This window comes from Spermophilus citellus, assembly GCF_964194105.1.
Source record: "Spermophilus citellus genome assembly, chromosome: 12".
In the NCBI taxonomy this organism is placed as follows: Eukaryota; Metazoa; Chordata; class Mammalia; order Rodentia; family Sciuridae; genus Spermophilus; species Spermophilus citellus.
The window spans coordinates 1,239,504-1,260,024 of NC_138198.1; the positions used below are offsets into that span (position 1 = coordinate 1,239,504).

The 20,521-nt window shown below is 37.7% G+C and overlaps 1 protein-coding gene across 7 annotated transcripts in view; it reads left to right on the plus strand.

Annotated features, from left to right (window-relative positions):
* AUH (AU RNA binding methylglutaconyl-CoA hydratase) overlaps positions 1-20,521 on the plus strand; it is a 173,229-nt gene that overhangs the window by 63,162 nt on the left and 89,546 nt on the right. For 6 of the 7 annotated variants that reach the window (XR_014018247.1, XR_014018248.1, XM_081262867.1 and 3 more), the window contains 2 exons: positions 6,236-6,328; positions 7,942-7,998. The exons of the other annotated variant lie outside the window; for it this stretch is intronic. Coding sequence is in view for 4 of the 6 variants with exons in the window: in XM_081262867.1 (XP_081118993.1) it covers positions 6,236-6,328; positions 7,942-7,998 (150 nt within the window). In the remaining 2 variants the exon portion in view is untranslated. The remainder of the gene's footprint in view (positions 1-6,235; positions 6,329-7,941; positions 7,999-20,521) is intronic. 7 annotated transcript variants of the gene reach the window in all.

The window sequence follows — 20,521 nt, forward strand, 5'->3', positions numbered from 1 at the left end:
GCTCAGGAGGCTGAGGCAGGAGGATGGCGAGTTCAAAGCCAGCCTCAGCAAAAGCGAGGCACTATGCAACTCAGTGAGACCCTTCTAAATAAAATACAAAATAGGGCTGGGGAATGTGTCTTAGTGGTTGAGTGCCTCTTAGTTCAATCCCTTGTACCAAACTAAACCAAACCAAACAAAAAAAAACCCCGAATCACCAAACAAACAACAACAAAAACACAAAGATGCTGAGGAAATAATGTCTTTTTGTGGTATTATATTAATGTATTGCTTTTTTCAACTCTACTTTTATAAACTTTAGATACAGCTATGCTATTACGAATTAAGGAAGATACCTTTTGCCTTAATCACTCTGCGTAGAATCTGAAGTCCTGTGGCCAGGTCCTCATCTTGTTCCTGTACCTGACCATCGTATCCTGCAGCAATAGCAGGATAGAGGCTGGCCCCATGCCATTTTGCCCTTGTTCCTCTGGTTTTTATTAAAGGCAGGAGTAATTATTTTATCATACTGTTACTAGGCATTTTTCTCCAATTTTCTTAGTAAAAAAGTAAGTTTATTTTCTTTTTCTGTGTGTATCAATACAGCCTGGAGATACTATGTTGAGCCAGTATATACAATGCATGTAGAAGGGAATGCTGTTCTTTAGCAGTTTGTTATTAACATAATGGTACCCTCTTGTAAGGAATAGCTTACCTCTTGTAAGCTGCTGTTCAGCTGTTTTTCATCACAACAGTTTGTTGAGTTTCTCCACTTTATTTGGATTTTAACCTAGTGCTAGAACAGCAGTGTTATAAATACTCTTCCTTTTGGCTTTTGCTCTAAGGTCCGTGGCACCTGGGACGTCTCCCTCTTGTAACTCCTGTCTCCTGCCTGCTGGCCCTAGCCCTCTCCTCTGGTGTGCATGTCAGTACCCAGGCTGCTGCTTTGGCAGTGCCCCTGGTGTGAGCCTGTAGGAGAACTGAGGTACAGCCAGCCCGCAAGCTTTGCTCAGGGATTTGTGTTGTGTTTTTTTTCTGATTTCCTTAAAACTTGATTGGAATGGGAGAATGCACTTTAAACTAGAGACAAAGTTTTAGCTGAACTTAAAGGATGATTAGTAATTTATTATGGTTTTTAGTTGTTTTTATTTTATTTCTATCTTTGAAAGATTTCACTGTTTGGAGTTTCCACATAATTTATGGGCATTCCCGTTGAAATACTTGGATTTCTCTGTTTTACACAACAACACTAGTCTTCAGGCAAAACCCAAATTTAAAAATCACATGACTGACACTGTCATTTCTCCTTAATCAGATTGTTTGTGTTTTTATAGAGCCTTGTAAAGAAGCTACATTATTTATTATATCTCCTTAAGAGTTGAAAGTAGATACATGGTTTCCTGTGTTTTTGCCCTGCTCTCATTCTGGATACCCTTGGGGATGGTGGCCTGGAGGCTGCTGAAGGGTACCAGAGGCCTGCCTTACTGCTCTTTAAATAGCTAAACTCTGTAATTGTGTGCTTTAATTATATTTTTAGGAGAATTTCAAAGCATTATTATCTTCTATGTCATACCTGGCTCATTTCCTGATACTGCACTCAAAATAGTGTCTGATGCTGATGGTTGGATAACGCATTGAGTCATCATTGCATCCTGTTGCTGTGGGAATAGCTTGTGCCCACTGGATTTGCAGTTCCTGTTTCATTCCTTTGTACTCATGTACAACTGCCATATGATATTCCTCAGATCTTTAAACCGATAGTCTGCCTTTCTAAAGGTGGGTTTTATTGTTTCCCCTGTGTTTATTAAGTACTCACAGGTAGAAGAAATATAAGATGTAAAAACAGGCATATCAGATAACTGTGAAAGTGGCATTCCCTTTGAGATGATGCATATTTTCCTGAAAAACAGGACAAATGTTTTGGGCTGGGGTGGGGGGAACAAGAATTATATATAGTTTTAAATTTATCAAGATGTGAAATAGCTAATATGGAATAATAAGTAAGCTATTTTACCTAAATAATTTTTGAGTAGGAAAATTTTATAGACAGCTTTCCACAATGCTAAAATATTAATTTTGAAAATCTCAAGTAGTTAACCTTTTCAGTGATTTGAAGATGCTGTGATTCCTCCTCCTCTCCTTGTTCTTCCTCTTTCTTTTTCTTATTACCTTTCTGGTTCCCTCCCTTCCTTTGTCCTTTCCTCCCTTCTGTTCTATCAGCCCTTTTTATTTTTTATTTTGAGATAAGACCTTGCTAAGTCTCCCAGGCTGGCATCCAACCTGCGACCTCATGCCCCACTCAGCCTCTGGAGTTACTGGCATTATGGTCTCTCTCATACCACGCCTCCACCCCCCACCTTTTTCTGGTACGAGGACCCCAAATTTCTTGTCATTTTGCATTATATATTTCTTATAAATCGTAATGTTGATTTTTTTATCCTTCATGAGAAACTTAGTTTCTCAAATTGTTAACTATCAAATTTAAAAACAATTTTTATTAATTCCAAAAGTATTAAATATTGGGGAAAAGGCTATATTCTCTAACATCAGAATCAAGAGCACCTGATCAGGAGCTGATTGATTTGAGCCCCTCCCAGGTCAGCCCCTTCACATTTTGTTTACTTCTCATGTCCAGAGGCTGAGTGATCAGCTTGACCTTCAGCTCCTCTCCCCTCCCTAAAGATTTGAGGGGCTGGGGCTGAAAGTTCCAGCCATCTAATCCTGGCTTGGTCTTTTTTGTGATCAGCTCTCATGCTGAAGCTTTTCATCAGTTATCTTGCTGGCATACAAAGTATAGTCTTATCACTCCAAAGATTCCAATGGTTCTAGGAGCTGTGTGTTTAGAAACAGGTAGGGTGACCAGATACATATTCATTCCAGTGTCACTTTTCCAGAAGCTTCTTCATGAGTTCCTTTCCGACTTACCAGTGCATGGCATTCCATGCTTCAGAGAGAGAGAGAGAGCATTCATTCTCTACTGAGACACTCTCCAGCTTGGGAACACTTTGGGGTTTTTTATTTCTGAAGCTCCCTGTGACTGCATAAGTTCATATTGTTTTTTAAGGTATTAAAAACAAAAGAATTAACAATTATAGAAAAGGAGATAAAATACCAAGTTTAAAGTAGTGGATGGGGAACAGGCAGTGAAAAACTTGGAGGTATATCCCAGTTTAAGAATGTGATTGAGTAGCCTTGATTTGACATCAGGTCTTTGTTTCAGATGGGCAGTGCAGTAGGGGATGGTTTGACAGAGAAGGGTGCTCAGAGTATCATGGAAACAAAGGGAGGGATATTTGAGTAGTGCTTTGAAAGACATGTAAGAACGTAAGGACTAGCTAGGTATTCTAGATCCAGGTGCACCTCTTGCATAGGTGTGGATTCTTGAATGGGTGTAACTTCTAGAGGTGCTTCTGTTAGCTTGGGGTTGGAACACAGAGTATCTGTCTGAGGCTGGAGAAAGATGAATAGGTAGACAATAGGTGTCTCTTGTGCTATGCTTACAGTTTACTTCACTTTATCTCAGAGATGGAATCAATAATTGTACAACTTTAGACAGGGGAAAAGCCCTGTGGAAATGTGGAATATGCATCAGAGGGTTAGGTAGAGAAATTCAATTTGAAGCTTCCTACTGGTGAGGAATGATGATACCCAGAACTCTAACACAACAGGGAGGGGACCTTGAAGATCAGCAAGCTGTTAGAAGACTCAAGACAGCTGGGCATTTGGGCATTGAAAAGGAATCCACGATGGCTTCTTGGATGACTTGGTGAGTGGGTCTGCTCCTAACTATGAGTTAGAATCTAGAAGTATTGAAGAGTTGTCGTGGACATGAAAAAGTGTTTAAGTGGAGATGTCCAGTAGGCAGGTGGCTATACAGACATAGTATAGAAAGAAATTTGAGTTTGAGGTAGAGGAGTGTGGACTTCTCGGTATTACAGATAATAAAAGCTGGGTGGGAATGAGAACTCACGAGTAAAGCTTATACTGAGAAGGTACAAGACTGAGAATTAACCAGGAAGGATGTGGGACCCAGCAGGCAATTGGAGAAGGTAATTCAAGGAGACAGTAATCAGGATTACTCTGACCTTAAAGGCTATATGTTTAATGGGGACTGAAGATTGTACACTGGTTGTGGGACCTGGAGCAAACATCTTGGGGGCTTGGAGGTGTATGGGTATGGGTGACATGGACTTATTCTACTCTGCCCGGAAACTAGTTTGTAAAGGGAGATGAGCCCAAGGTAGGGCCTCAGGAAAGATTTTGATGGGAGGGACATGAGATTGGAGAGGTTGAAGATTGAGGGAACTACAAATAGATGAGCTCTGTAACCAGGTTCTTAGGAAGGAGGAAGTGTCATGAGCAAGTGACAAAGTCATTCTATTTCATTTGTAGGAGCTTAAGATGACTTTGGGGAACCATTGAGATTAAGTTGCCATTTAATCACTTTATTGATTTTTTTCTTTTAAAGTTAAAATTCACTAGATATTGTTTGTACGTTAAACTCATTTCCTGATTGTCGACACTGATAAATCTTTCTTTCCCCTGCTAAGTGTGCTAGAAAAGAACATTAGGTGTCTTCCCTGTGCAAAAGCCCTATGCATCTCTGCTCTTGCTAGAGTGTTCTGTCTTGGGTGGCAGCTGCACATGTGTGCTCTCTCTCTGCCTTTTCAGACTTTCGTCTCAGAGTAAGACTGGAAAATTTCTTGATGTGCGAATGGGTGAGATTCAGCATGCTTCAAGTTTGGGGATTTTGTTTTTGTATTGTGGATTGATCATTGAGCATTGGCACATGTTAGGCAAGTGCTCTAACTGCTCAGCTACATCCTCAGTCCACAAATTCATGGTTTTGTTTTTGTTTTTGTTTTTTTGGTACTGAGGCTTGAACTCAGGGGCGCTTGAGCACTGATCCATGTCCCCAGCCCTAATTTGTATTTTATTTAGAGACAGGGTCTCACTGAATTGCTTAGTGCCTTGCTTTTGCTGAGGCTGGCTTTGAACTTGCGATCCTCCTGTCTCAGCCTCCTGAGCCGCTGGGATTACAGGCGTGCACCACTGCACTGGGCAAATTCATATGTTTCTAAAGAAATAAAACGATTTGCCTCTCTTGGGGAATTTCATCTGTTAGCATACTAATGAAAGAGAGAGCTTTTAGGACTAATGCCTCCCCACCTTATTTTGTGGTCCAGTGGTTAAACCCAGGGCTTTGCACATGTTGGTCAAGCATTCTACCACTGTGCTACATGGGATGGCATCTTTTAAAAACCTGTATTCTCTTTAGATAATAAGATTAGCCAGCCTAACTTCATATTCCCATAGTCAGAAATAAAACTAATAGAAATTTTTCTGTTTTACAGAGTAATCAATGAATATAACCAGTCATTTTTTGACAAGTTATAGAAGTAAAATGTCCCCCACTCCCAGCACTGGGGATAGAAGCCAGGGGCACTGTGCCACGAGCTATATCTATATCCTCAGCTCTTTTTTATTTTTTATCTCGATAAGGGGTCGCACTAAGTTGCCAGGCTGGCCTTGAAATTGTGATCCTCTTGCCTCAGCTCCTGAGTTGTTGGGATTATAGGCATCTGCCACTATGCCTAGCCAAATCTGTATATTGTAACTTACAAAAATCTCTGTACAATAATATTCTTTCTCTAGACTCCAGAAGTGTAGTTTAGAGTTCTGTGAATGGTGGCTTTTTCCCAGTCATGCCTCTGGGCAAGCTTCCAAAGTCTCCTCCCCAGGAGGTGTGAGTTTGGGTGGAGCCCATTGAGCACCTGTCACTAAATGGTGGAGCTGCCACAGCAACTGGTTGGGCTTCTTCTTTCTTGTAGGGCATATATCATTTCTTTAAATAAGGTTGTCATTCTTAGCCTCAAAGTAGCCCTTAAATGATCATGAATTTGAGTTATGTGTGTCATTTCACCTTGAAATTTTTATGAACCAAACAACTTGTAAAAGACTATACTATAAAAAGTCATAGAACTATTAATTTGACCAAAAGCATTTATGAAAAATTCATTAATGTAGGAAGGTTTAAAGATGATGATTGTATATTCAAGTGGTGGAACACTATGCAATCATTAGATAAAAGTTTTTGAAGAATAATGATGGAGATGTAAATGGTTTGCTAAAGGTAAAATGGATATAGAGTCTATATACAATATCCCATTTAAAAATGTATTCACAAAAAAAATGGAATTACATAGTGAGGTAATGAACTAATTGAAGAAGCATGACCTTTGTCATCCTGTTTCAGCTAATCTTCCAGTGCCAACGATTGCAGCAATAGATGGCCTTGCGCTAGGTGGTGGTCTTGAATTGGCTCTGGCCTGTGATATACGAGTAGCAGGTAGGTGAGAATTGATCCTATTAAAAATGTAATGTTCAAAAATGGATTTTGTATTTACTTTTGAGTTAATTCCAGTATTTTGTTCTGGTGCTGTTTTTGAGTGAGACATTTTAAAAGCCACCTGTTGGGCCTCATGGTGCATTTAGAACCCCAGTGAAGAAAGGGATCTTCTGTTGTCTCTTGCTGTTTTATGGCAGTACGAAGAGATGCTAGTATTTAGGTCAGACAGATGTGAGTTTGAACTGTAGGTCTTGTCCTTTTCAGATGAGGTTCCCCCCCCCCCCCCCCCCGGCCTCTCTACATGGGGAAACCACTGTGGGAGTGCTTAGACCAAGTACTTAATAACCCCTAAGTGCAGGAATAATAACATAATCCCTTTGCAATTCATTCTATTCCTAAGTGGTTTTCTGAGTATGTAGAGATGGTTATGAAAATAATGAAGACAATTAGTGTTGACCAGTTACTGAGTGCTGCCCAGGTGCCTGGTACACACTTGACATATATTTAGTCACTCAGTGTGCCTAGCAACCCTGCAAGCACAGTGCTTTGGTGCAGGAAGACGCTGGGAACAGAAAGAGGCGAAGTAACAAGGCCAAAGGGGTGACTGAACTGGAATCACAGGCCACAGTTCTGTTACCCCCCTGGAGTAAGTGTGAATACCAATCTTCTGTGTTGATGTTTCTGGACAATGTCTTCCAGAGAGTTTCAGCTCTAGCTGTTCCATGGGCTCTGGGACTGATGAGACAGCAGACAGCAGTCATTATTCTTCCCTTGGCTCCCGTTGTCACCTGATATGGCTGCATATTAAAAGTAGAGTGAATATAATTCATTTAAATAATTTGGATTGTGTCTTGAGACTAGTGGTTGCTTGTCCTTATATATGTTTTCCTTCTTTCTACTTTAAGTCCCTATATATTCTTTTAATGATGAAATCAGTTATTGTTTCATGGTGCTAGAGATCAGTTTGCTTTTCAATTGACAAGCTAAGGTATCTGGAATCCATTTTGAAAGAATGCAGGCTCTTGTAATGAGGATGTGAAAAATAGTCTGAGTACATTTGAATATGCACATTAAGAAATGATCAAGATGTTGTAAGGTACTTGTGAAAACAAACATAACAAAAGGAATGCTTCCCAACTGTCAAACAGTAAAACTATTTGTTGAAAGTAACTACAGACATGGTCTTGAGAAGTTGCCATATCTGATATATTAAGCTGTTTGATCTAGGGGACAATTCAGGCAGCTAAAGAATGTGTGCTTGTCAGGCACAGTCTCTCTCCTGATCCTGAATAATTACTGAGATCCAAGCCTTCAAATGTGACTTGGTAGTATTAGCTCTAATAATATAGTTACAGTTCTTGTCTTTTACCATCAAAAACGAATTCACTGCCAAGCAGTTTTTAACAGAAAATGTTGTGTTACTCTCCTTATATATAAGTAATTTAGAGTATTTTCTTGTTTCTCTAAGTATCTTTTGAAGTGATTAAAAAAAAAGTGACACCAGTTAAATTAGTAAACAGTGTTTTAATGTATCTTAGTTTACTAACTCTTTCAAGTTGTGGTTTTTTAATGCTATGATGTGTATGTTTCTTAATTTTCTTTTTTCTTTTTAGCTTCCTCTGCAAAAATGGGCCTGGTTGAAACAAAGTTGGCAATTATTCCTGGTGGAGGTATGAGTTGTTCACTCCTGTCTCTCAGTATTCTTACTGTGTTCCCAGTTACAGTGTCTAAGGCAAAATTCTGTTCATGGAAAAGGCAGAGGAGACTACTGTATTGTTGGCTCTTTTAGTGAAATCCCTATTCAAAATATGCTCCTTTTTAGCTGCAGATGGTGGTCATATACTGGCTATTACTTTCTTTTTGTGCTGTTTTCTTTGCTTTTCTATGTTATTTTTAAGTTTTCAATTATTGTACAGTCCACATTGATATCACTGCTTGGATCTCTTTTGTTAAAGGACTACCTGGCAGTTTTGAAACTTTTTTTTTTTTTTAGTATTTTTTGGATGTCGATGGGCCTTTATTTAGTTCATTTATTTATATGTGGTGCTGAGAATTGAACCCAGTGCCTCACACATGCTAGGTAAGTGCTCTACCACTGAGCCACAACCCCAGCTCCAGTTTGGAAACTTTTATTCATGCATTTAAATGTGTGTGCCCTGACTGAGAGCTTCCTGCACACAGTCAGAGCCTGAGTAGAAGAGGAGCGACGGCTTCTCTGTTGGCCATCTTTGTATCACTGGGACAGAATACCTGAGGTAGACCATGCAGGAGGAGGACAGGTTCACCTTGGCTCATGGTTTTGGAAGTTTCAGTCCATGGTTGGTTCCATTGCTTTTGGACCTGTGGTGAGAAATTACATGGCAGCTGGAAGGCAAAGAGGGAAAAAGGGGCCTAAATTCCAAAACCACCTTTAATGGCATGCCCACAGTGACCCCGCTTCCTCCTACCAGGCCCCACCAGCCAAGAAAACAAAGCCGGGGCCAGGCCCTGAATACATGGGCCTTTAGGGAACATTTCAGATCCAAATGAGCATCTTCCCAGGCTTTGGGCCATATTTTTTGTTTTTGTACAGCAGGACAAATGTTGGGGTTAGTGGGTAGCCTGAATTTGGAGCTGAAGAGGTTTTGTTTCTTCTGTTCCCATGAAGAACATAGATGAGCTGCTGCTTTTGTGAGTGTCATATAAGAAAGCACCATTTCAACATTGACAGTGAAATTTTGCATCATTTACAAATCTGAATTTTTTGCTATTGTGATTTAGAGAATTTGGAGATATTCCCATTTCATGATGTCCTTCTTTGAAACAGTTGTCTTCACTTAAGGATGTGTATGGTGTAGTAACCTTCCTTGGTAACTTTCACACGTAAATGACAGCTTATCAGTGTTATGGATGAAATAACTGTACCGTGTAAAAATTAAGTACAGTGTTGAACATGACAGATGTCTGCAGATGAATAGGTTTAAATTGTATGTTTAAAGAGTATGTGTCCTGGCTAGGGTAAAGAATTAAAACATAAGGTAGGTAGAAATTTAAACTTAAGTTATAGTGAAATTGAAGACTACTCAGTTCATGCACGAGAGTATTCTATTTTGGTCATCCACAAAAATGCTATTTTTTAAGCCCAAAGCATTTAATATCTATCTGTTCTACCATGCCTACCTTGTCCATAGTAACTAATGAAAACACTAGAGAAGGGTTTGTAAGAGAATGAATCTATTTGAAAAAAATTACCAGATAACTAAGTGTGAAATAAAATGAAATGGAGAAAAAGTGTGACATTGCACATTTTGGAATTTCTTTTAAGAAATAAATATTTAGGGGTAATTAGGATATAACTAATCCTAGAAAGATAGTGGCTTGCATGGTGCATCCTCGTTCCTCCCCACAAGCCGTGGCAATCTAGGAGCCTATAAATGTGACCTTATTTGGAAAGAGGATCATTAAAGATGTAATTAAAGGGTCTCAAAATGAGCATATCTTGTATTATCTGAGGGACTCTAAGGTTCAATGAGAAAGTATCCTTACAAGAAAGAAAAGAAACAGGCAGAAGAGAAGACGTGAAGACAGGGGAATAATGCACGCATAAGCCAGGCAATGCCAAGGATAGTCTGCAGCCACCAAAGTGTGGGGGAGGACACCATGGTACAGTTTCTCCTTCAGAGTCTCCAGAAGGATCCAGCCTCACAGAGACCTTGATTTTGGATTTCTGCCCTCCAAAACTGAGAGAATAAATTTCTGTTGTTAATATGTGGTATTTTTTTGTTACAGCACTCTTTGGAAACTGATACTGTCACTTTTCAATGTAAAGTAATATGTTTAGACAAGGGTTAGTAGGTGGAAGAGATTGGGGATGGGAGGAAACTGAACTTGATAATTTGAATACTTACCATGCCTTGAAGATGAAGTGTTTTGTATTAAAACAACCAAAAGTTAAAACACTTCTATAATGAAAAAAATAGATTGTACTTCAGAAATGAGGGTGAGCTTTATTGGCTTCCTTCCTTCTCTTGTGAATGCCTCATGAGTGGCATTGTGAGTGGCAATGTGCTATGCCTTGTGAGTTCTAGAAATCAGAATTTCTCCCAGTGTACTTTCTTCAGCATTCTTTTCAAGTGGACCCATTAATTAGAATACTTTTTTTTTTTTTTGGTAGATTTGAATGAATTTGTTCTTATGTTTTCTCATGAATGGGATTATTTTTCTAATTTTTATTAAATAAATTTTATCATAAAAATGATAGTGCTTTAATGTTTTCCCATTTATTTATAATAGCTGGTTCTGGCTGGGCACAATGGCACATGTCTGTTATCCCAGTGACTCGGGAGGCTGAGGCAGGAGGATTGTGAGTTCAGAGCCAGCCTCTGCAATGGGAGGCACTAAGCAACTCAGTGAGTCTCTGTCTCTAAATAAAATACAAAAAAGGGCTGGGTATGTGGCCCCGTGGTCGAGTGCCCCTGAGTTCAATTCCTGGTACCGTGCCCCCCCCTCCCCTCCCCGCCGAAATAGCTGATTCTTTTTCTTTTTTTAAAAATTTATTTATTTTAATTATATATATATATGTGTGTGTGTGTGTGTGTGTGTGTGTGTGTGTGTGTGTATATATATTATATGACAGTAGAATGCATTTTGATTCATTGTACTGTTATAGTTAAAGCTTCATCACAGGGTTTCATAAACTGACTTCTAGATCACTCACGTATAATCAAATCAAGCCTTTATTGAAGCACACTGGTGGCGGCTGACCAGAACATAAAGCTGTTCCCCTGATCAGCCCTGCACAATTGCAAGGGCACTCCTTATAAGCCTGAAAACCACAAAAGGGATGTTCAGGGGGTGTAGCCAATGCAAGCAAGCCAGGTTACAGAAGTGGGACAGTTCAGTCAAGCGGAGGGAAGCCTAACCAATCACAGTTAGCCCAGTCACCCCAGTTACAGAAACACAGCCCCGTTACCCTAGTTACAGAAACAATACCCCATTAGATAGTTTTGTGTTCTTAAAGGTTTCTTTTCTTTTTTTTTAAATTATTAGTTGTTCAAAACATTACAAACCTCTTGACATATCATATTTCATACATTTGATTCAAGCAGATTATGAACTCCCATTTTTACCCCGTATACAGATTGCAGATTCACATCGGTTCCACATCCACTTTTTTACACACTGCCATTCTAGTGTCTGTTGTATTCTGCTGCCCTTCCTATCCTCTACTATCCCCCCTCCCCTCCCCTCCCCTCCCATCTTCTCTCTCTACGCCATCTAAAGGTTTCTATAGCAAAAGGAAAAGAACATCTTGCTCCAGTCATGACTCTTCTACTTGGCATGGTTGTTTTACAGGATGAAGTCATAAAACAAAATGGAGTCACATTTGCTCCTACTATCACATTCCCCACTGGTTTTAGTAACTTTGATGTCAATCTTGCACATCTTTAGGCCTCAGGTTTTTTTCCGTCTTTCTGTGTCTAAGGGACCACACTGGGCTTGCAAGACATAAGTCAGACCTCACCTGTATTCTTGTGTATATGGTTTAGGAGGGTTTTTAAGAGTCAGGGTCCTACAGTAATACCAATCAGGAGAAGGACTGGGGCCCAACTACGGCTGAAATGATGGTAGTCAACCAAGCGGACCATGAGAATAGGTTTTAGAACCAATTGCCTGAAGTTTCTAGTGTTTCCTCTCTCATCTTTAACCTGTTTCTCACAAGCGCCAAACTGTCCTTTATTATCCCAGAATGGTTTGCAGAGAAACAAGTTTCTCCTGGAGCCATACAAAGTCCTCCTTGTTTCAGAAAGAGACCATCTAGACCTCACCTGTTTTGTAAGACTATTTCTGTCAGAGAGTCTAGTGAAACCTCTAGTTTGGAGATTGACCTTTCTAGTTTTCCTAAATCTATATTTATTTGATGGCTGAGGGACTTCCCAAACCAGACAGGAGGGGAACTAAAATGGGGGCAGCCAGTCTATGTTGATAAATCAGTGGGGCCTGGCCTTTTAATAAGTTCAGGTGTTCTTTTCCCTTTACTCCATCAAAATAGTAGGTTACATAGTTCAGAGTTATTGACAGTTTGGAGATTTAGGCAAGGAGTTCAAAGTGGGACCTGGGAAGCACAATTTTTGGTGAACAGGGAGTTGTCCCACTTATAAGTTGGGTTGTGGAAGCAAGTGTCTCTTTATGGGAGATCACCCAGGGTGATCTTGGGAGTAGTTTCCCAGGTACATCTTCCTGAGCTAGACATATTGGCGAATATCTATGTTGACCATAATTTTTTTCTCTAATATTAGGGACCTCCTACTGCTGTAAGGGAAAAGGGCGATGACCGTTCTTGCTATTTCCAGCTGAAAAGGGGCAATGTGCAGTGGGCAAGCAGTTTGGAGTCCCATTTTAGAAACTGAATGGGTCAAGAAGTCCATGGTAAAAATCTGGCTCAGGAGCAACAGGATGTAAATTCACCTGGGGTAGGCACTTCTATGAGAGAAACAAAAAGACATAAGTGCTGAAGTAAGACTAATACAAAATAGCAGTTGTAGCATCTGGAACCTGTCCATGAATATCTTGAAAATGACAGAAATTAATAATTGTTTACCAGGAGGCAGAAGACCTGAGAAAATGTCCCCCATAACAAGGCCTAACAAAGCCTAATAAGGCACTTTTTTTTGGGGGGGGGCACATAAATCTTTAACGTTGTCAAAATTATCAGGAATGTAGACACAACATTTAGTTAAATTATTGTTAATGTCATCTGATTTTTGTAAAAATACCTTTTTGGCATAACGTCTGTGTTCAGTAAAGATCCTTTGTTACTTAGGATTAGATAATTATATTAATAAACACTGATTATGTCTTCCTGTGTAGGAGGTTAGGAAGATCTGTAGGCCTTGAACTGACTAAAAACTTCTGGCAATGTTTATTGGTAGTTATCAGGCATTTTTGCCTAAGAATTTCTCTTCTGTTGTCTCCAGTCTTACTTATTTTGGGGGATGCTAACACTAGTGTACGTTTTAAGTTACATTAAAATAACTGTTGTTTTTTTTAATGTCCAGGAATGGCTGTGTTTTGGTTTTAACTGTTTTGCTGGGTGTTTAAGACCACGCTGGTCAAACTGACCTTGTTCCTATCTATTGGTCAGAGTCAGCTGAGTTTCCTTGGAGGACATTCTTGGGGAACTTGTGAGCAGCACTTTAGCTCTGTTAGTGTCATCTGCATTAGGATGGGTCAAGGTCTGGCTGACCATGTGGCTTCCTTGGAAGCATCAGGCATGTCTCCCTTTTCAGTGACCGTCCCCTTTTGCAGCATGGACACTCATTGGCTTTCTGTTCTCCAGGGGTCTCATTAATCTCCCTTATCGGGAGGTTATGTGGCCCGGAGTTGCAAAGCTTTTCCCCTGTCCTGGGTTCAGGCTGACTTAAGAGGGCAAGAGCCAAATATTGGTTTCTTTGGCCCCTTTATTTTAACCTTAATATTTAAATTTGGCCTTAAACATCCAGCAAGTTAGTTTTACCCGTTTTAAAGTAAGAATGCTGGGCTTTAACTTTTATGTTTATAACTTTTACAGTTAATTTTTACATAACACAATATCCTTATTTTATTTATTGATTTATGTAATGCTGAAGATCTGCCTGAAGGAGAAGATGACACCTTAGCATCTACTGTATGATCTAATCATTCTAGCTTGCAGACCCAGAGACCCCATTAGATTTTGGCTATAAACAGGTCCTCCTCTCTTGCTCTCTCCTTTTTCTCTCACTTTCCCTGTCTCTCATTCTCCCTCTCACTTTTTCTTTCCTTTCTCTTTTTCCTTTCTCTCTCTCTCTCTCTCTCTCTCTCTCTCTCTCTCTCTCTTTTTCTTTCTCTCTCTCTTGTGTTAATCAGACACTGTCATGGTAAAGGTCTCTTGGTTGCTCTAAGTGTACTGGTCACATTTTTTTTTAGTTATAATGAAAATACAAAGTGAAATTAACAATAGTAAAAACATATTTAGCTTGTATATAATTTTGAGCCTTGGCTGAGTTATACATTATATTTTTTGAGATCACAGTAATTTTTCCAATAAAGTTAATTTTTGAATATAACTTTAAATTAACTGAAATGTGGCCTACTTTGACATGCTGTAAGGTGGGAGGCAGAGCCTTATCTCAGGTAAGGCAGGGTTCTTCACAATCTTAGGTAAAATGTTTTAGTTTTAAAGTTGATCTTTGTCTCTCTTTTTAGATATAATTTTATAAAATTTACATGTATTGTTTTCTGACTCTGTATGAATGTTAGTAGTACAATATGACATACATCTGAAACATTAATTAAAGAAAGGTTGAAAGCCCTTAACATTTTTTTTCCAGGTGGAAAAGTGGCAAAATGTTTTAAATTATTAATCTTTAAAAAATTAGGCTCTCTTACTTTTTAAAATATCTTTAAATTTTTGTATCTTATTGTAAAAGGTAACATAAGATTTGGTTACAAAACATCAAATGATATAAATAAATCTCCAATAAAATTTATTATCTTTATAAGTTTAAATTACCATTACAGACAATTTTAGTTTGGAGAATACCAGCTTGATAAAATGTTTCTTTAAACCTTTTTTACCTTAAAGACTTGTATACCTGAAAGATATGAACATATTTACCACATTTTTATTGATGTTTTTATATTAACCAAGGTTAGCTTTTAAAGGAAAATCTAGACTCTGTAATGTAGGACAATACTTTAAAATAACAGTTGCTGTTTAGCCACAGATGTACAAACCTTAATTTCTCCAAGATTACTTGTTCTAGGGGATAAAACTTAACAGACACAATGTAACTGATATTTTTAGAAGTTTTTGTTATTTTAACATATATCAGTACATTATTATTTGTCTTTAGGGAACAACCTTGAATAGTTTTAACTATGTTACATATATAACCAACTTAGTTACATATAAACCTTTTAATATTTGTCTTTTATTTATAGACCTTTATATTACTTAATTAGACCCTTTTATTGTTTACTTACATGTATTATAATTATATTTTATCACATGAAGACTTTTTACCTGGAAACGTTTTTTATTAAATATATTTTTGTATTTAGAACTTTTTAATAATTTTTAATCCATTGATCCTTTTTTTGTTTGTGCCTTGAAATAAACCTTATAAATTTTTGAATTTAGATAAATTAATCTATTTTAATAAGGTGAAATATTTGTTATTTACAGTACTTTAATTGAAATACAGTTGAAACCTCTTGACTCCTTGTATGTAGAATTATACCTGTTGGGACTTTGTAATTTACAGTAACCTTGTTTTTATAACAACACAAGATAATTTTAAATTTCCTTTTTAGTTTACCAATTTATGAAAACACCAACATTGTTTAAATATTTTACCTTCTGGAATTTAAGGAGTTAAGAGTATTTGATATTATATTTAACAGTCAGCATTTTAACTTTGTAAACCAATTAGATGTCTCTAGCAAACACATCCATGATTCATTTTGTATACGTTTAGATGTAATTTATGTATCTTTTTTTAAAAACAAGGTATCAGACAAGTGCATTAAATAGTATTAGTAATCTTTTTTTGTTGTTGAATAAAAATCCTAGAGATGATGGATATCAAACACTTTATAGACATTAACATTTTAACAGCTGTTTAACCATCTAGAAACAAAACTGTGCATTAGTAACTTTAAAGACATTTGTACTTTTATCTGTTTTCCCAATTTGAATTGACCCTTTTAAATCATATTAACCAAAAGTATTTGGATCCATTTTTTAAAAATTTTAATTTATGAGCTCATATGTCAATTTTTTGTACCAAATATATAGACGTGGCAATACATAGAGTCAGACAGTACACGGGTGCACCCACACAAAGCAAACAGACAAACAAAAGCCTTGTAGCTTATTTTTTTAAAACCTATTTGATTGAGAGTTAACCCTTGTAAATTGGCCTTAGAATAAAGCAGAGTGTAATCAGAAAAACATATTAACCTATGCATATTGGATCAAAATTATAAGTTTAACAAATATAGAATTTTAAAAGTTTTCTGACCTTTTTCCTGAGGTGGTCCTGTTCATGAAAGCTGAAAAGAGTTGAGGGAACATAGACCAATGCCTGGTACCACCAAAAAAAGTTTAGTATGCTGATTTTAGTTCCTTTGAATAAATACCAAGGAGTTAGGTAGGTGTGTTTAATGGTAGTTCTATTCCTAGTCTTTTGAGGAATCTTCACTCTTCTTTCCAAAGTGGTTGTGTAGTCCCACCAACAATGTATGAGAAACACCTTTATCCCCACGTTCTTGCCAGCATTTTTTTATTATTTGTATTTTTTATGATTGTCATTGTAATTGGAGTGAGATGAAATCTTTTTTGGTGGGACAGGGGTACCAGAATTGAACTCAGGGGCACTTGACCATTGAGCCATATCCCCAGCCCTATTTTATAATTTATTTAGAGACAGGATCTCTCTGAGTTGTTTAGTACATAGCTCTTACTGGGGCTGGCTTTGAACCTGCCATCCTCCTGCTTTAGCCTCCCCACCTGCTGGGATTACAGGTATACATGTGCCCCTGTGCCTGGCACTTGAAATCTTAACATAGTTTTGATTTGCATTTCCCTGATATTCAGGGATATCGAATATTTTTTCATATCTTTGTTAACCATTTTTATTTCTTCTTTTTTAAAAATATATTTTATTTAGAGACAGGATCTCACTGAGTTGCTTAGGGCCTCACTGATTTGCTGAGGCTGGCTTTGAACTCATCCTCCTGCCTAAGCCTCCTGAGCCACTGGGATTACAGGTGTACACCACCATGCCCAACTTTTATTTCTTCTTTTGAGACGTGTGTTTAGTTCTTTTGCCCATTTATTCAATGGGTTATTTGTTTTTTTGGTTTTAGACTTTTTGAGTTCTTTATATATCCTGGGTTAATTGATCCCCTGTCTGGAGTAGCTGGCAGATTTTTCTCTCATTCTGTAAGCTCTCTGTCTTCATGCTCAATTATTTCCTTTGCCTTGCAGAATGTTTTTAGTTTGATGCCGTCCCACTTGGGATTCTTGGTTTTATTATTTGAGATTTAGGAATCCTATTAAGGAATTTAGGTACTGGTGCCATTATGTCAGAGTGTTGAACCTATGTTTTCTTCTAGCATATGTAAAAATTTTGGTCTAAGTACTGTTTTGACCCACTTTGAGTTGAGTTTTGTGCAAGGCAAAAAGGATTCTTCTTTGTATGGATATCCAGTTTTCCTAGCACTATTTGTTAGAAAGACTTGAGTATCAGATGACTGTCCTTGTTTGGGTTTGTCTCTGTGTATTCTATTCTGTTCTGTTCTGTTCTGTTCTATTCTATTCTATTCTATTTCGTCTTCATGTCTGTTTTGATGCCAATAACATGCATTTTTGTTACTGTAGTTCTGTAGTATAATTTGAGATCAAGTATTGTGATGACTCTAGCATTACTCTTGCTCAGTATTTCATTGGTTTTGAGGGTCTTTTTTTTTTCTTCTTAAATGAACTTTTAAGGAATTTCTTTCCTAGTTCTGTGAAGAATGTCGTGTTTTGATGGGGATTGCATTAAATCTACATATTGCTTTTTGTAGTATGGCCATTTATTGACAATATTAATTCTGCCTATCCAAGAATATGGGAGGTCATTCCATTTTCTGAGGTCTTTTTCAGTTTCTTTCTTTAGTGTTCTGTTGTTTTCATTATAGGGGTCTTTTACCTCCTTGATTAGATTTATTCTTAAATATTTTATTTTTTGAGGTTTGCCGCAGTCTGGCTGGGTACAATTCAGGAGCCACTTGTGAAAAGTAACAAACTTTATTTTTAGAACCACAAACGCCAAACAAAACAGCTCCTCAGGAAAAAACCCTCAGAGCCCAACTGCCACCACCGGCTTCCCACAAGTCTCTCACCCACACAAGCCTCCCCACCTCCCACAATCCTCCTGCTCTTGAGGCCGATTGGCTGGGTCGTATGGGCGGAGCCAAAGAAGTCCCCCAATGAGCAGCTCCATGGTCTGAAAGGGCAGGGAAACAGCCCAATCAACATCACCGCAGAGGAGCCAATCAGCTAGATGTTGCTGGGGCCGCTGTGAGCCAATCATCAGCTTTGCAGTCTGAAGGGCGCGGAAACAGCCCAATGAACATCACCACAGAGGAGCCAATCAGCTAGATGTTGCTGGGGCCGCTGTGAGCCAATCATCAGCTGGCAGTCTGAAAGTTTGCTGGCAGCTGGAAGTTTGCTGGGGCCCCTTTGGCTGTGGCTCTCAACAGAGGTTATTGTGAATGGGATAGTTTTCCTGATTTCTGTCTCAGTTGGCTCATTATTTGAGTATAGGAAAGCTGTTGATTTAATTTAACTTCTTTTCCTATTTATAATCCCATTAATTTCCTTTTTGCCTGATTGTCCTAGTTAGGGTTTCAAGGAACTAAATTGAATTGGAGTGGTGAAAGTGGACATCCTTGCCTTGTTCTTGATTTTAGAAGAAATGCTTTTGGTTTTTATTCATTCGGTATTATTCTGGATTGGATTTGTCATAGATAGCCTTTATAATTTTATGGTAAGTTCCTTTTGTTCATAGTTTCTCCAGCATTTTTAGCATGAAAAAGTGCTGGATTTTGCCAAAGACTTTTTTCTGCATCTATTGAGATGATTGTATGATTCTTGCCCTTAGTTCTATTTATATGGTGAATTACATGTATTGATTTGGATATGTTGAACCAAACTTGCATTCCTCAGTGAAACTCATTGGATCATGGTGTACTACTATCTTCCTAATGTATTTTTGAGTGAGGTTTGCTAATATTTAAATTAGGGATTTTTGCATCTGTTTTCTTCAGGGGTATTGGTCTTTAGTTGTTTATCTAGACATTGGTTAGGATCTTCCAGATTTTCCAGTTTATTGGAGTATATATCTTTAAAACGATTTCTAATGATCCTCTGGATTTCAGAATTATGTGTGTTGATGTCTTCTTTTTCATTTCTTATTTTGTTGATTTGGGTGTTGTCTGTGGTTAGTTTATCAATCTTGTTATCTTTTCAAAGAACCATCTCCTTGTTCCCTTTGTCCTTTGTATGTTTTTCCCTTAATTTCATTAATTTTGGCTCTGACCTTATTATTTCCTGTTTTCTATTGATTTTGAAATTAGTTTCTTCTTTTCTAGAGCTTTGAGGGTAACATTAGATTGTCATTTTGGGATCTCTCTGATTTCTTAAATGTTGGCACTCAGTGCTACAAACTTTCCTCTAAGAAATGTCTTCATGCTTTCACAGAGATTTTGTTATGTTGTATCTCTATTTTTATTTGTTTCTAAGGATTTATTTTATTTCTCCTGATATTTTCCATGACTCATTTCTCACTCAAAGTGTATTAATTAATCTCCATGTTAGAATAGTTTCTGCTTTTTATCTTGTTATTGAGCTCTAATACATTCCACTATGATCTTACAAGATACCAGAGATTATCTCCCTGCCCCCCCCCTTTTAAAAAAATATCTTGTTTTGTGTCCTAAAATATGAGCTGTTTTAGAGAAGGTTTCACATGCAGCTGAGAAGAAAGAAAGTAAATTTGGGTTTTGATGGATGAAATATTCGATAGATGTCTGTTAGATCCATTTAATTAGTAGTATTTTTAGTTCTGTAGAGTCTTTACTTAGTTTACGTGTGGTTGACTTCTGTGTTGGTGAGATAGGTGTGTTGAAGTCACCCATTGTTTTTGTACTGGGGTCTATTTGATTCTTTATATTGAGAAGGTTTTATTCTGTATACATAGATGAGTGTACACATTTGCAGTCATTATATCCTGTTTGATAATTCCCTAAATTAGGATGACGTGACCTTCCTTGTCTATTCTGATTAATTTTGCCTTGAAGTCTCTTTGTGAGAGATTAGAATAGTTACTGCTGCTTGCTTTTGGTTTCCATTTGCATAGTATATCTTTTCCCATCATTTGTTTTACCTTTATCCTGTGAATGTCTTTGGTTGTAATGTGAGTCTCTTATAAAAAAATGTGTGACTGAGTCTTATTTTTTAATCGTTTGTGCCAGTCTGTCTTTTGACTGCATATCTTAGACCATTTACATTCAGTGTTATTATACAGAGATGTTTTCTTGTTCCCTGCCGTTTTAAGTTGTTTCTAATGCTTAATTTAAACTTAATTCTTCTGTAATTGGTTATTATTCTAGTGAGATGTTTTCATATACTGGCTCTCATAT